At 39.0% G+C, this 13,467-nt stretch overlaps 1 protein-coding gene across 1 annotated transcript in view; it reads left to right on the forward strand.

The window, feature by feature from the left end:
• APCDD1 (APC down-regulated 1) overlaps positions 1-9,458 on the forward strand; it is a 103,156-nt gene extending 93,698 nt beyond the window's left edge. The window contains exons 4-5 of the mRNA XM_056521561.1: positions 4,366-4,687; positions 5,428-9,458. Of these exons, the coding sequence (XP_056377536.1) occupies positions 4,366-4,687; positions 5,428-5,876 (771 nt within the window). The 3' untranslated portion in view covers positions 5,877-9,458. The remainder of the gene's footprint in view (positions 1-4,365; positions 4,688-5,427) is intronic.
• Positions 9,459-13,467: the final 4,009 nt, after the last annotated feature.

Raw genomic sequence — 13,467 nt, forward strand, 5'->3', positions numbered from 1 at the left:
TAAAAGAAAGAATCACCCCCCTTTTCCAATAAAAAAAAAAAACTGTAAATAAAAAGAAACATATGTGGTATTGTCACGTCCGGAAATGTCCAAACTATAAAAATATATAATTAATTAAACCGCACAGTCAATGTTGTACACGCAAAAAAAAATTCAAAAGACCAAAATAGCATATTTTTTGTCACTTTTTATATCATGAAAAAATGAATAAAAAGAGATCAAAAAGTCCGATCAATATTAAATTGGTACCAATAAAAACTTCAGATCACGGTGCAAAAAATGAGCCCTCATACAGGCCTGTACACGGAAAAATTTAAAAGTTATAGGTGTCAGAAGATGACAATTTTAAACGGATACATTTTCCTTAATGTAGTTATGATTTTTTATAGAAGTAACACAAAATCAAACCTATATAAGTAGGATATCAATTTAACCGTATTGACCTACAGAATAAAGATAAGGTGTCATGTTTACTGAAAAATGCACTGCGTAGAAACGGAAGCCAAACGGAAACAAAAGTTACAAGATGGCATTTTGTCTTCAATTTTGTCGCACAATGAATTTTTTTTCTGTTTCGTCGTGGATAGTTTGGTAAAATGACTAATGTCACTGCAAAGTAGAGTTGGTGGCGCAAAAAATAAGCCATAATATGGAATTTTAAATGCAAAATTGAAAGCGTTATGATTTGTACTGTGGAAGGTGATGAGGAAAAAATGAAAATGCAAAAACGGAAAAACCCTGAGTCCTTAAGGGGTTAATCTGTGCTGGTTCAGTCTCAAATGCAGCGGACCGATATATTAGAGAGGACAATTCAGACATTGAATCAAAGAGATGAAATAATTCGTCTGGCAAGTAAGATGGAACTTGATACCAAATTTCTCTTTGGTCACAATAGATGAGAATTCTGTTGCTCCATGGGTAATCTGATGGCAACACAGACATCTGTTTTTTTTTGCCCTTGTAACTGCGCTTAGGTAATGGATTCCCAAAAAGGTCACTCCAAATAAAAAATAGGTAGTCTATATAGCGACGGTAGGTGACAATGTATATATAGACGATCAATTTTTTTTTGTGTGGAGTGGACCCCCGGATACCATCACACAGTTGAACCAGAATACTTGGGGCCTTTCCTTCACCATTAACCATAGCAGAGAAAGTGTGCATTTTTTGGACATCTGCAATTCCCACGATCAACACTCCTTTGTTACCTCCACTTTCTTTAAGAAAGTGGATGCTAACAGTTATTTAGATTTCCACAGTGCCCATTTCAAAAGATGGCTGGTTAATATCCCCTTTAGCCAATATCGGCGCATTTGAAAAAATTGCACTGATCATCACACTTTCCAGCAACAATCTAAAGTACTTAAAAAACCATTATCGGGAAAAGGTCCCCAGGCATGCTTACAATTGTGTCAAAGCACAGTCTCAAACTGACTGTCTGAGGGGTAAAAAAAAAAACATGACTCTAATGACACCAAAACCATCAAGACCATTATACAAAACCACTAGCATATTCTACAGGAGCACAACGATTTAAAATCTGTCCTTCCCAAAAAAAACAAGTTCACATATAGGAAAGGTCCCTCTCTCAAAAGCATTCTGGCTCCCAGCCAGATCAGGAAGCAAAATCACCCAAAATCTATACAATATGACCTTTTTGGGAATCCATTACCTAAGGGCAGTTACAAGTGCAAAAAAATGTCTGTGTTGCCATCAGATTACCCATGGAGCAATAGAATTCTCATCTATGGTGACCAAAGAGAAGTTTGGTATCAAGTTTCATCTTACTTGCCAGACCAATTATGTCATCTACTTCATTCAATGTCAGAATTGTCCTCTCTACTAGTGTTGGGCGGCATAGGCCATATTCGAATTCGCGAATATTCGCGAATATATGGACGAATATTCGTCATATATTCGCGAATATTCGCATATTCGTAATATTTTCGTTTTATTTTTCGCACATGCGAAATATTCGTGTATGCGAATATTAGCATAAGCGAAAATTCGCATGTGCGGAAATTAGCATATGCTAATTTTCGCATAAGCGAAAATTCGCACACCAGTCTCACACAGTAGTATTAGAGCCTTCTTTACACCACACAAGCTGGAAGCAGAGAGGGATGATCACTGTGATGTGTACTGTAAAAATATATATATATATATATTCGTAATTACGAATATATAGTGCTATATTCGCAAATATTCACAAATTCGCGATTATGCGATATTCTCGAATAAAATTCGCATTGCGAATATTCGCGAGCAACACTACTCTCTACTATATCGGTCGAACGATCCGTCCACTGCATTTGAGACTGAACCCGCACTGATTAAATATCAAAAGGAAGTTTCTGTTTCATGGGGTCTCTAAACACTGTACTTTTTATCTTCCTGATGCTACTGATCATATCGGCATTACGCCTATTGACTTTGTTCCCCCACAGGTCAACAATAGGCTTGAACAGTTAAAACGATTGGAAATGTACTGGATGTACACATTAAACACAATTTCTCCTAATAGCCTTAATGAAATGAGCGAGGTCATCATGTAGATATATATTAAACATCATCTCTTTTAGCTGTTGTGACAGTAGTGCATACTTGCACATCTTTTACACTTTTGCTAAATTTTTTGTCATAGCGCACATTTTCCATCTATTTCATCTGCGATACTGAGTATTAGGCATTGATTTAGCTGCTTGCCCTAGGCACTTTCCTTTCTATTCTAAGAGCAAAAAATTATACCTGTCACTATACAGACAACAGCATGTTATCCTACATGAATTATCTTTATTTGCATATCATTCTAATGCAATTACAGTGTTACATTCTACAGATAGCTGCAAGTTTTTTTTGTATGGATTCTCCCTTCTCTGCACAGGATTATTCTATGGAACTCCAGTATTTTACTGCATTTGGATTGCTGTGCCAAATCACAGTGCAGACCATTCCACCCGGCAAAGACCAGCCCTCTCCCTCACAGTGAGTGGCAGCTTTGGCTGCTTTCACTCTATACAATTCTCTGTTTTAAAGATCCGTTATAATGACCCATTATAGTCTATGGGATTTTTACATTACCAATGTCAGCTCAATGAAATGAATTACATATGGGCTGCATACGGCTGGGATACAGGAGCACCCGTTTATTGCTCCCTTCACCCGTATACGGTTCCGTATTGCTGAAAACGTAATGTGACCCCAGCCTAAGGAGTATGATGCTCTGGGTGATATTTTTTTAATGAAAATTTTAATCCTGGCAATGCAGATATTGTCTTGACATGTATCACCTAACACTGTTACAGACCAAGTAGACATCTTCTAGGCAGCAATAGTCTCTTTCGGCAGGATAACATTCTCTGTCACACTGCAAAAGTTTATTAGAAATGATTTGAGAAACATGACAAAAAGTTTAAGATATTGACTTGGCTTCCAAATTCCTTAGATCTGAATCTGTGGGATGTGCTGGAAAAACACACCTAATCCATGGAGGCTGCATCTCGCATCTAATAGGACTCACATGATGGGGGGTATTTACTAACGTGATCCAGACTCTTTTTTTTCTCGGCTTTTGCTCCCAAATTGTTTTCCACATTCCTTGTGACACAATTAGAGACCAAAAATACCCAAAACCCTAAAATTTTACAAGAAAAACCTGAAAAGGGCGTGGTCGCGTTATAAAAGGGTTGTGGTCTCGGCAAAAGGGGCGTGTCCCCTACAGTTTTGAAAAATCCCAACATATTTACTAAGGTTTCCACATGAAATGGGGTAGAATTGAGCTGAGGAAAACCCAATAGATCAGATCAGTTGTAAAAAAAAAAGCAAAATGTAGGGAAACATTAGTAAATACCTTGGGAAGATACCTGTCGGGAATCAAAACCCACAAAGAAAAACACACTTCACCCTTAGTAAATAACCCCCAATATGTTGCTAAGGAGCCACAGGACACCTTTAAAGGTTCTGCAGAGTCTTTCCCTCAATAAGTTAGAGACATTATGGTGGCAGGAGTGAGCAAAATTGAGCAAGTGGTTTTCATTGTTATGGTTGGTTGGTATATACAGTATATCAACGATATTTGGGCATCCATAACTCTTTCTCAAGTTGACTAGTTTTCCACCCACAGACAATTTTTCATAGGCACTAAACAATGCATACTAGGTCTGACCAAGTCATCTAGCCAATCACATTTAACAAATATGAATCCTAACAACTGGTAGGTCAATATACTATTTTTGTTTTACAATAAGAGACCAATATTCTAAATATTACTAAACCACAATTTAAAAAAAACAACTTTTATTTAGTAACTGCAAGTAATGCGTAATTGCAAATAAATGACATCATATATTCATGCTTATATTTCAGAACCATGACCAGTCCTGCATCGCCTGTAGAATCATCTTTCGGTCAGATGAGCATCATCCTCCAATATTACCTCCCAAAGCAGACCTGACTATTGGACTAAATGGGGAATGGGTCAGTCAACGTTGTGAAGTGCGCCCAGAAGTCCTTTTTCTCACTAGACACTTTATCTTCCATGACAAAAATAATACATGGGAAGGTTATTACTATCACTACTCTGACCCAATATGCAAGCACCCTACATTCACCATCTATGCCAAGGGGCGCTACAGCAGAGGTGTGCATTCAACTAAGGTAATGGGAGGAACAGAATTTGTCTTCAAAGGTGAGTAAATCTTGAGAGACATCATTTTTCATAGATTTACATTTTTAGCTTTTTAGCATATTACCAAACAAAAAAACTAGCTCTATAACAAAGTAAAGAATGGACCCTCACCTTACACAGTAATCTAAGGATTAAATGTCCCCAAATAGATCCTAATCACATAGAACTCAAAGCAGACAGCAGAACACAAAAAGGAACAACAATTCTTCACTTCTTCACCTAAGAAGGTCCCTTCTGCCTTTGAGCCACATAGAAGTGTCTTTTATAGATATAGAAAATCCTGTATAAGAAAGGCTGTACAGCACTCACCAGATCGTTTCCGAGGAAGATACTTTATTGAATTCACAGGAACATTACAGCAACGACAGGGAAGGGAAGGTGAGCTCGCGTTCACCTTCCCTTCCCTGTCGCGGCTGTAATGTTCCTGTGAATTCAATAAAGTCTCTTCCTCGGCAACAATCTGGTGAGTGCTATACAGCCTTTCTTATACAGGATTTTCTACAGGTCTTATTTCTGATGAATATCACAAGCACCCTTGATTAGCCAAATAGTTCTGATATCGCCATCTCGACATCCAACCACATAACATTACCGGTGTTGGACCCTGTTGTTTCTCTACTGTATTTCTGTTATAGATGTAGTTTTCACTGTATTAAGATGCATTTTAGCATGATATTTACAGGAATATATTTGCTTTCTTAACCTAAGTGAATGATTTTTTTTTTTTTTTTTTTTTACAGTAAATCACATGAAAGTGACTCCAATGGACTATGCTACAGCTTCTCTGCTAAATGTTTTTAATGGAAATGAGTGTGGAGCTGAGAAGTCATGGAAAGTTGGAGTGGAGCAAGATGTCACTCATACCAATGGTTGCGTAGCTTTAGGAATACGGCTGCCGCACACTGAATATGAGCTCTTCAGGATGGAACAAGATTCACAAGGAAGATACTTGCTTTATAATGGTCAAAGACCGAGTGATGGCTCAAGCCCCGACAGACCTGAAAAAAGAGCAACATCATACCAAGTGCCACTGCTCAAATGTTCCTCCTCAATAATGAGACCTGAAGGTTCAATTGAGGGAAGTCAGAAAATGAGATCTGGGACATCATTACATTCGGTATCTTTACTTATGGGTATTGCTATGCCTTATTGGTGCGTACTTGCATTCATATACATTTGGACTAGATGAACTGCGGATATAAGAAATACCCTTTGTATTTGATATCATGGGACCAAGGATCTGTTGTCGTTTGAAGACATCTAATTTGTTTACTTGACACACTTGGGTCGCTGAGAACTGATGGCCTGATAATTTCTTTTCTCCGTAGTCTATAGCTGCCCTTTCTATCAATCCAAAACCATCTGAAACTTGATCTCTGGGCTTCACCAAGTCTCGCCCTGCCTTATATGACTGCACAACAGTAATTGCACTTTACGCCAGCAGACATTTTGTATTAATATATTCTAGAAAGAAAACTATTTTATGCACCACTGAAATCTCAGTCACGTCTGTGCCATATTACTGTTGTGACCTTATTGTTTTCCATAATGTTATGTCATTTTTCTAACAGTGTTGACAAATCAGGATATACTTTATGCAGTATTGTGCTAACCTAAAGACTGTTGCGTTTATGCTTTCGCTCCCTTACTGTTTGGAATGGAGGGGCTTATGTGCCCTTCCGAATTGGACATTTGTTGTATATATCTGCATATTGTACATAAGTGTATATGAAAGATACTTTGATTTATATTAACATATTACACATTTTACACCAAAGAATAAAGTCTGGACAAATTCTAGATAAAATAAATAGGTGTTGGTATTTCTAATGCTAAAGATAATGGCCCTCATTTACTAAGCTAAAACCGAACAGTTTTTAGTCTGACAGACCTGACATTGCACTGTGAAAAGCCGAAAAAGGGGCGTGGTTGTCCCTCAAGGGGCGTGGTTTCACAACCAAAGCTATTTACTAATGAATTTACAGAAAATCCTGTGGATAAATGGCTGGAAATTTCCACCTAGAAAAAGCTGGTCAGAAAATGTTACCGACTTGTAAATCTGTGAATCCCCATAGTAAATACAGCGGAATCCTGCGAATCTGAAACATTTCCCACTAATGAAAACACGACACTCTTAGTAAATGAGGGCCAATATATTGTAGTAAATTACATCTTCATCCCAGTCAATCCCTACATTTTGCCTTCTTTAAAGGGGTATTCCGACATTCAGATTAGAAACCTTGAAAAAGGCTGCAGGAACTTTACACACAATGTAGCAGTATAACTCTAATCCTACATCCTAAACATATACAGTATACTTTACAGTTTTTTCACACTTTCGCTTTATATGTGCTCCTTCTCAGCACAGAAAGAGTAAACATGGCTTCGGCAGCATGTGGATGACAGACTACAATTCCTATCATGCACTGCTAAGATCTACTCCAGGCTGTTCTCCTCCCCTGTATTCCCATGGCTGTTGAAGGGCCCATCCCTACAATCTTGAGCACTTCATATTTTGCTCCCTTACTGCTGATCCTCTCACATTAGTTCCTTATTTCCATCATCTGCTGTTTCATAGACAAACTGCTAACCCCCTTATAACCCCTACTGCTGCACCTGAGCATGTGCAGACTAGAGGTCATAGCCTTAGGCAGCGGGCTATAGACATCACATTTTTGGGCAAATAGGTGGTGAGCAAAAGTACTAAAAAGATGTAATTACTTTATAGAGAGTATGTTTACTTTGTACCATATACTTTTAAATGTAATTAAAGGGTTACTAATATTTAAATTACTGTAATTTAAACTAACATTTAATCAAACCTTAAAGGGGTACTCCACCCCTATATATCCTATCCCCTATCCAAAGAATAGAAGATAAGATGTCTGATTGCGGGGGTCCTACCGCTTGGACTCCCACAATCTCTGTGCAGCACCCGGCTTTCTAAACAGTACATGACATCACAAAGGGGCGTGACACTTCCCCCGCCGCGAAACCCAGCATACTAAACATACTGTTTAGAACACCAGGTGATGCAGGCAGATCATGGGGGGTCCCAGTGGCAAGACCCCCGCGATCAGACATCGTAGCCCCTATCCTTTGGATAGCGGATAAGATTTCTAGGGGCAAAGTACCCCTTTAAACACAATTTAAATGAAATGTTAAGATTAAACGTTAAGCATTACTGAGACCCTGACCAATCAAAACTTTTGATATGTCAGTGGAACATGTCAGGAGTTCATTTAAATAACAGTAAAACCCCATCTTGCTGCAGTAAATGTTATTTTCAACCTTTTTTTTCCCCATATGCCAAGAGAGTTTTAATTCAACATAGCCTTAAGAGGGCTTGTTTTTTGCAGAAAAAGTTGTTTCTTTGTAAAAACACCCCTTTTTACCATATGAAGTACTGAGAAGCAAAGAAAAATGATTTATTGCACACAATTCTGACATTTGTGGGCGCTTTTCTTTTATGACATTTACTCTGAAGTACCAATGATATGTTAATTTTACCACTACCAAAATTTTAAAAGAAAAAAAATACTTTGCAATGTATTCTGACCCACATGGTTGTTAATTTTTCTGTCCATGGAGAAGTGTAAGGGCTTGTTTTTTGTAGGGGTAAGCTGTATTCTAAAATGGTACCATTTTTAGATAAATACAACTTTAACACTTTTTATTTATGTATATTTCTGTTGTAAATTAAAACGTATAATGCTTGTGTATTTTTTTTTTAACTTTAAATTATTTAACTTTTCAACTTTTAACTCTCACTAGGGTACCAAAACAATTACTAGTGTAGGGGAGTAATTACTTGTACATTATGCTGCAAGACTTTTGATGCCCTTTGACCACTCTATTAGTATACCCTGTGTTTGGTAGGGTGTATTAGATGTGCTAAAATAGAAAGCCTAAGCCCTTTGCTTGGCACCCAATTATCATGTCATATTGAGGTGATCTGGTGACAGAGGTGTCCCTCATCTATCTAACTGTCACTATGGACAGTTGTGGCATGTAGAGACTTTAATGGCACAGCCACTGCCAGTGGGTTTCCACTGTATAACACAGCCAGCACCCACTGTCTATGGAGAGGACAAAGATACTGGATTCACATTTGATGCATATCAAATGTTGGGAAGGGGTTAAAACAGCTTTGCTTGAGATTGGGCAAAGCATTTTACCACAATAAATATTTATAATATATTTTTATCTCCGTTGAATCTTTTGACCCTAGTGTTTTGCACTGGCCTCAAGGTGACTACACACGATAGAATAAAATAAAGTCATCCGAACCTGCACCAACTTTGACCAACTGTCTAAGTATGTTGGTCTCTCGACTCTCCATAGACAGATGATGTAGGGGGTGGGGTTGTTGAATTTTCACCATGCGATCCTATTGTACTGGGAAGGATAGGCTTGTGCCAAAGCTGTCTGACTGCAGATTACTCCTACTCTACCCATAGAGAATACATGAACATTTAGGATGTTTGAAATATATTTTGTTACAGAAAAATGCCTCTTTCTCAATTTTTCCCCTCATCCTTCACTTTGTCTCCTGCGCTTATTGCTCCCTTTTACTTCAAACCTGTACACAGGAGTGCATACACTGAGAGATCAGATTACAGCTTCTCTAGAGAACTGGAGAGAGGAAAAGGTGGAGGGAACAGATGCAAATAGAGTGAGAGAAAGAGAGAGACAGACACTCACATACAGATGTGTTGCTAAAGGGTATGTCCACATCACAATTTGTTTCTTGACTGCTCAGATATGTCACCAACCTTTCATAAGATCTATCCTAGATGCCTAAAACACAGGAAAACATGCTTTTGAATCTAAGATAAATCTGGTATGTGCTGGGAAAATTACCTGAACAAAGCTGACTTTGTTGAAGCCATTAAAGTCTATGGGGCCTGTGCCTGTCTGTGTTCCTACATTAGCATCTCATTTTGAATGGATGTTGATATGCCTGCACAACGGAGAGGCAAATATTCATGTGATCATACCCTTAGAGCTGGATTTACAGCTGCAGTGCTGTTTACTGCCAAATAACATCCTCCATGCAGCTGATTCTGAGTGTGAGAGAGATGTGTGTGTTTGTTGTGATGACTCACTCTTGCAAATAGGTGCGGTTGCAGTATAGAGACAAGGAAGCAGTATTTTCCAAATCCAAGTTCAGTGTGTTATTCACACTTGTCACACAGCAAACAGTCTATAAATGCAGAACAAAGGAAAACGTAACAAAAGTCCACCTGTACTCCTTAGGTGTTTGTTCACACCTGAGTCGATGCCATGCGGCATCAAGCAAGTCTTTTCCAGGCCTCCAGGCAGGCTGCTCACCAGCTTCCAACCTTGGAGCAAACGTAGGGAAGAACTTCACTCTCAGCTCTCTCTGGCAGTGTGAGCTGCAACTAACAAATCCCCCTCAGCTGGTAAAACAGGCTGCCTTTAAGGCCAACAAAAGGCGGCCTGGATTGTGGGGAATGACCCCCACCCTGCAATTGGTCATTCCCAGTAAGAGCCGTCCTGGATTGGCCTTCCAGCCATACTCCTTCCAGGAGCCTTGGTGACACATATCGCCCATTCACCACGATACCTTTCACCTTCTCACAGTGTGTGTATTGTGCATCAAAGATATCATAGCAGCTTGTCTCCACCTAGTCAGCTAAAAATGGTAGATGGTGCTTACTAGTGATGAGCGGCGGGGGCCATATTCGAATTTGCAATATTTTGCGAATATATTGACGATTATTCGTCCTCTGTTCGCGAAATTCGCATATTCGCTATGTTCATTCACTTTTTTTTCATGCAGAAATTAGCATAAAAATTTTCATGTGAAAAATAGAAAATTTGCATGTGAAAAAAAAAAAAAAACTATATTTGTCATTACGAACATATAGCACTATATTCTAAATATTCGTGAAATCGCGAAGTGCCGATATCCGCGGTAAAAATTTGCATTACGGATATTTGTTCTCAACACTAGTGCTCAATGAAGAGGGAAAATTGCTGATGAGTGCAGGACACAAGTCTTATAATGGTCAGTAATATTGTTACCCCTCATATGCACTTTTGTGGAAGCAGCTTATTTTGAATATTACTGTTCAGCTATTTTGGCTGCCTTCATACTAAGCATCCTAAAATGCTCAGATAAGGTTTCCATTCCTGATATAATAGTAAGATTGTTTACTATTGTCCACCACCAGACCCCTGAATAGGTTTTAACCACCATGTTAAAAATTACTGCAGAATTATGCTGTGCACTACACATAAGAAGCAGAGTATTTTTGATGTCAATAATGTATAATGTTAATGATAGATAGATTACTAGATGGATAGATAGATAGATAGATAGATAGAAGATAGATTGAAAGATATATAAATAGATGATGGATGGATAGATAGATCGATAGACAGACAGATATATATGAGATAGATAGATGTTATATAGGAGATATATAGGAGATGGATAGATAGGTAGGTAGATAGATAGATAGATAGATAGATAGCCAAAGCAAAGGAAAGTAGCACTCCAGAAAAATTGTAATGATGATGGGGTGCATGCAGTTGCTTGAGATCCTGGTCACAGATCCTCCACATAGAAAACAAAAGGGCAACAGCACTCCCATAAGGTGCAAAATGTAGGTCTTTATTCACATAAACATGGTGGTGACGGTTCGGCTGGCTCACCCAGCCATTATCCTGGGTGAGTCAGCGAAACATCGCCACCATGTTTGTGTGAATAAAGATCTACATTTTGCACCTTATGGGAGTGCTGTTGCCCTTTTGTTTTCTAGATAGATAAATAGATTACTAGATGATAGATATATTACTAGATGGACAGATAGATATATAGATAGATAGCAAAGAAAATAAAGGCAGCACCTCAGTCGTCCAGAGTAGGAGAAGAAAATGAAAAAGAAGAAGATGGGGTGCCCGCATTCCTGGAACCTGGGTCCACTGGTTCCTTAATCCAGAAAAGTAAAGATGATGCAGCACTCCACAATTATGCATAATTGTGGAGTGCTGCATCATCTTTACTTTTCTAGATAGATAGATAGATAGATAGATAGGAGATATTTAGAAGATAGATAGACAGAATCCTGTGAATAAACAGCACTACCGAGAGTGCAGGTGCAATAAGGTGTAGGAGCCCTGGTCAGATGTTCACTATTCAATACAAAAAGGATTCACAGTCCAATGTAAATGGAGGTTTATTCTATCAAATGAGAAATTGTAAAGTTTCAGTTTTAAAAGAAGAAGAACCGCAATTTAACATCTGATGGATTAAACCTTTATTCACATTAGACTTTTTGATTTCTGCAGTGAATCCTTTTTAGATAAATAGTAAGAGTGAAAGATAGATAGGTAAGTACTTAAATGGATTATTCTAGATTTTAATAATGAGAAACACACCTGTAACCAGAAGAGTGTAGACAGTGGAGTTCCCCAAATAGAGTTTGCTTCCCAGCTTTCCTTACTTAATGTAGTCATTCACATGAAGCTGCCAGTCTTTCACTCATACAACAGTCTCATTTATAAAGTATCTGACACAGACAGTTTCTGTCTTCATCATAGTAGGAGCGTGTCTTCTTAACAGACAGCCCAGCGTATCATCGAGATGCCCATCTCAGCAGGAGGAAAAGCAGGGAAGTGACAGCACATTAATCATCAGAGCTGAAAACACATTTGTTATCGATATCATCTATAAAGTGTCAAAGGAGATACAGAAAGTGTAAGGTGAAAAGACATCGAACTTTAAAATATGTAACATAAGGAGTCAATCATTATTTCACTTTCAGTACATATCAGATGGCTCCTAATGCTGATCACTTTTCTTGTACCGACTTAAAGTCTGTATTTTATTTCTAAACTGCATTTATACTTCTGCTAGTTGGTATTAGAAATGAAATAACCAACAATCTAATCCAAAATCTACATCCCTTATGGGATAGCCCAGATACTATATTATAGTGAGACAGGTAATTCCATGAAGAGTCACCACAACAAGCTTTAAATGGGCACTGTCACCAACTTTATTTTTTGATATGTTGTAGTACTTATGTACTACAACATATCTCTAATATACTTTTATAAATTTTTTTTTCATTAAAAAGGTTTAATTTACATTCAAAAACCGGCCACTGAAAAAGGACTGATTTTGGAGTGGCAATCGGTCCTTTTTCAGTTAGGCTGCACTCGCTCCCGGCCTGTCAATCAGACAGGCGGGAGCGAGCACATTGGCTCCCCGGCCACTGGCTGGGAGGCCACTCCTCGCACATCGCCGCCGCCGCTGTCCCTGCACGCCCGCTGCCGGACTCTGCAGTAACTGCAAGTGTAATGAGGGAACGGGGTATGCAGGGTGGGGGGGGGGGGGGGGGGTTGGGGGGGGGGCGGAGTGAACAGGCTAGTGCTGTAGCGGGGGGGGGGGGGCGGAAACGGGCCAGAAAAAAAAATAGGATGGTGGGAGCTACCCTTTAAGGCACTCTTAAAGGCATTATCAAGATACTTAAAAAATGTTATATGTCACTGCAAGGGCGTGAAAATAAAGAACATACCCTACCTCGGTCCCCTGAGCTCCTGCTATAATATCACCTGGCCCTCTGCAGCTCTGCCTACTTCTAAGGCTGCATTCACACCTTGTTTTCACTGCACTGGTGCCGGATCAGACTAGGGGAGGGGACAAACGGGCACTCCTGTACTCCAGCCGGACCAGCGCTGAAATCCATTTACTTTAATGAGCCGACCGGAGTCAAATGGTGACTCCGGTCGGCTCATTTTTGACC

Source organism: Hyla sarda, chromosome 5 (genome assembly GCF_029499605.1).
Source record: "Hyla sarda isolate aHylSar1 chromosome 5, aHylSar1.hap1, whole genome shotgun sequence".
Lineage (NCBI taxonomy): Eukaryota > Metazoa > Chordata > Amphibia > Anura > Hylidae > Hyla > Hyla sarda.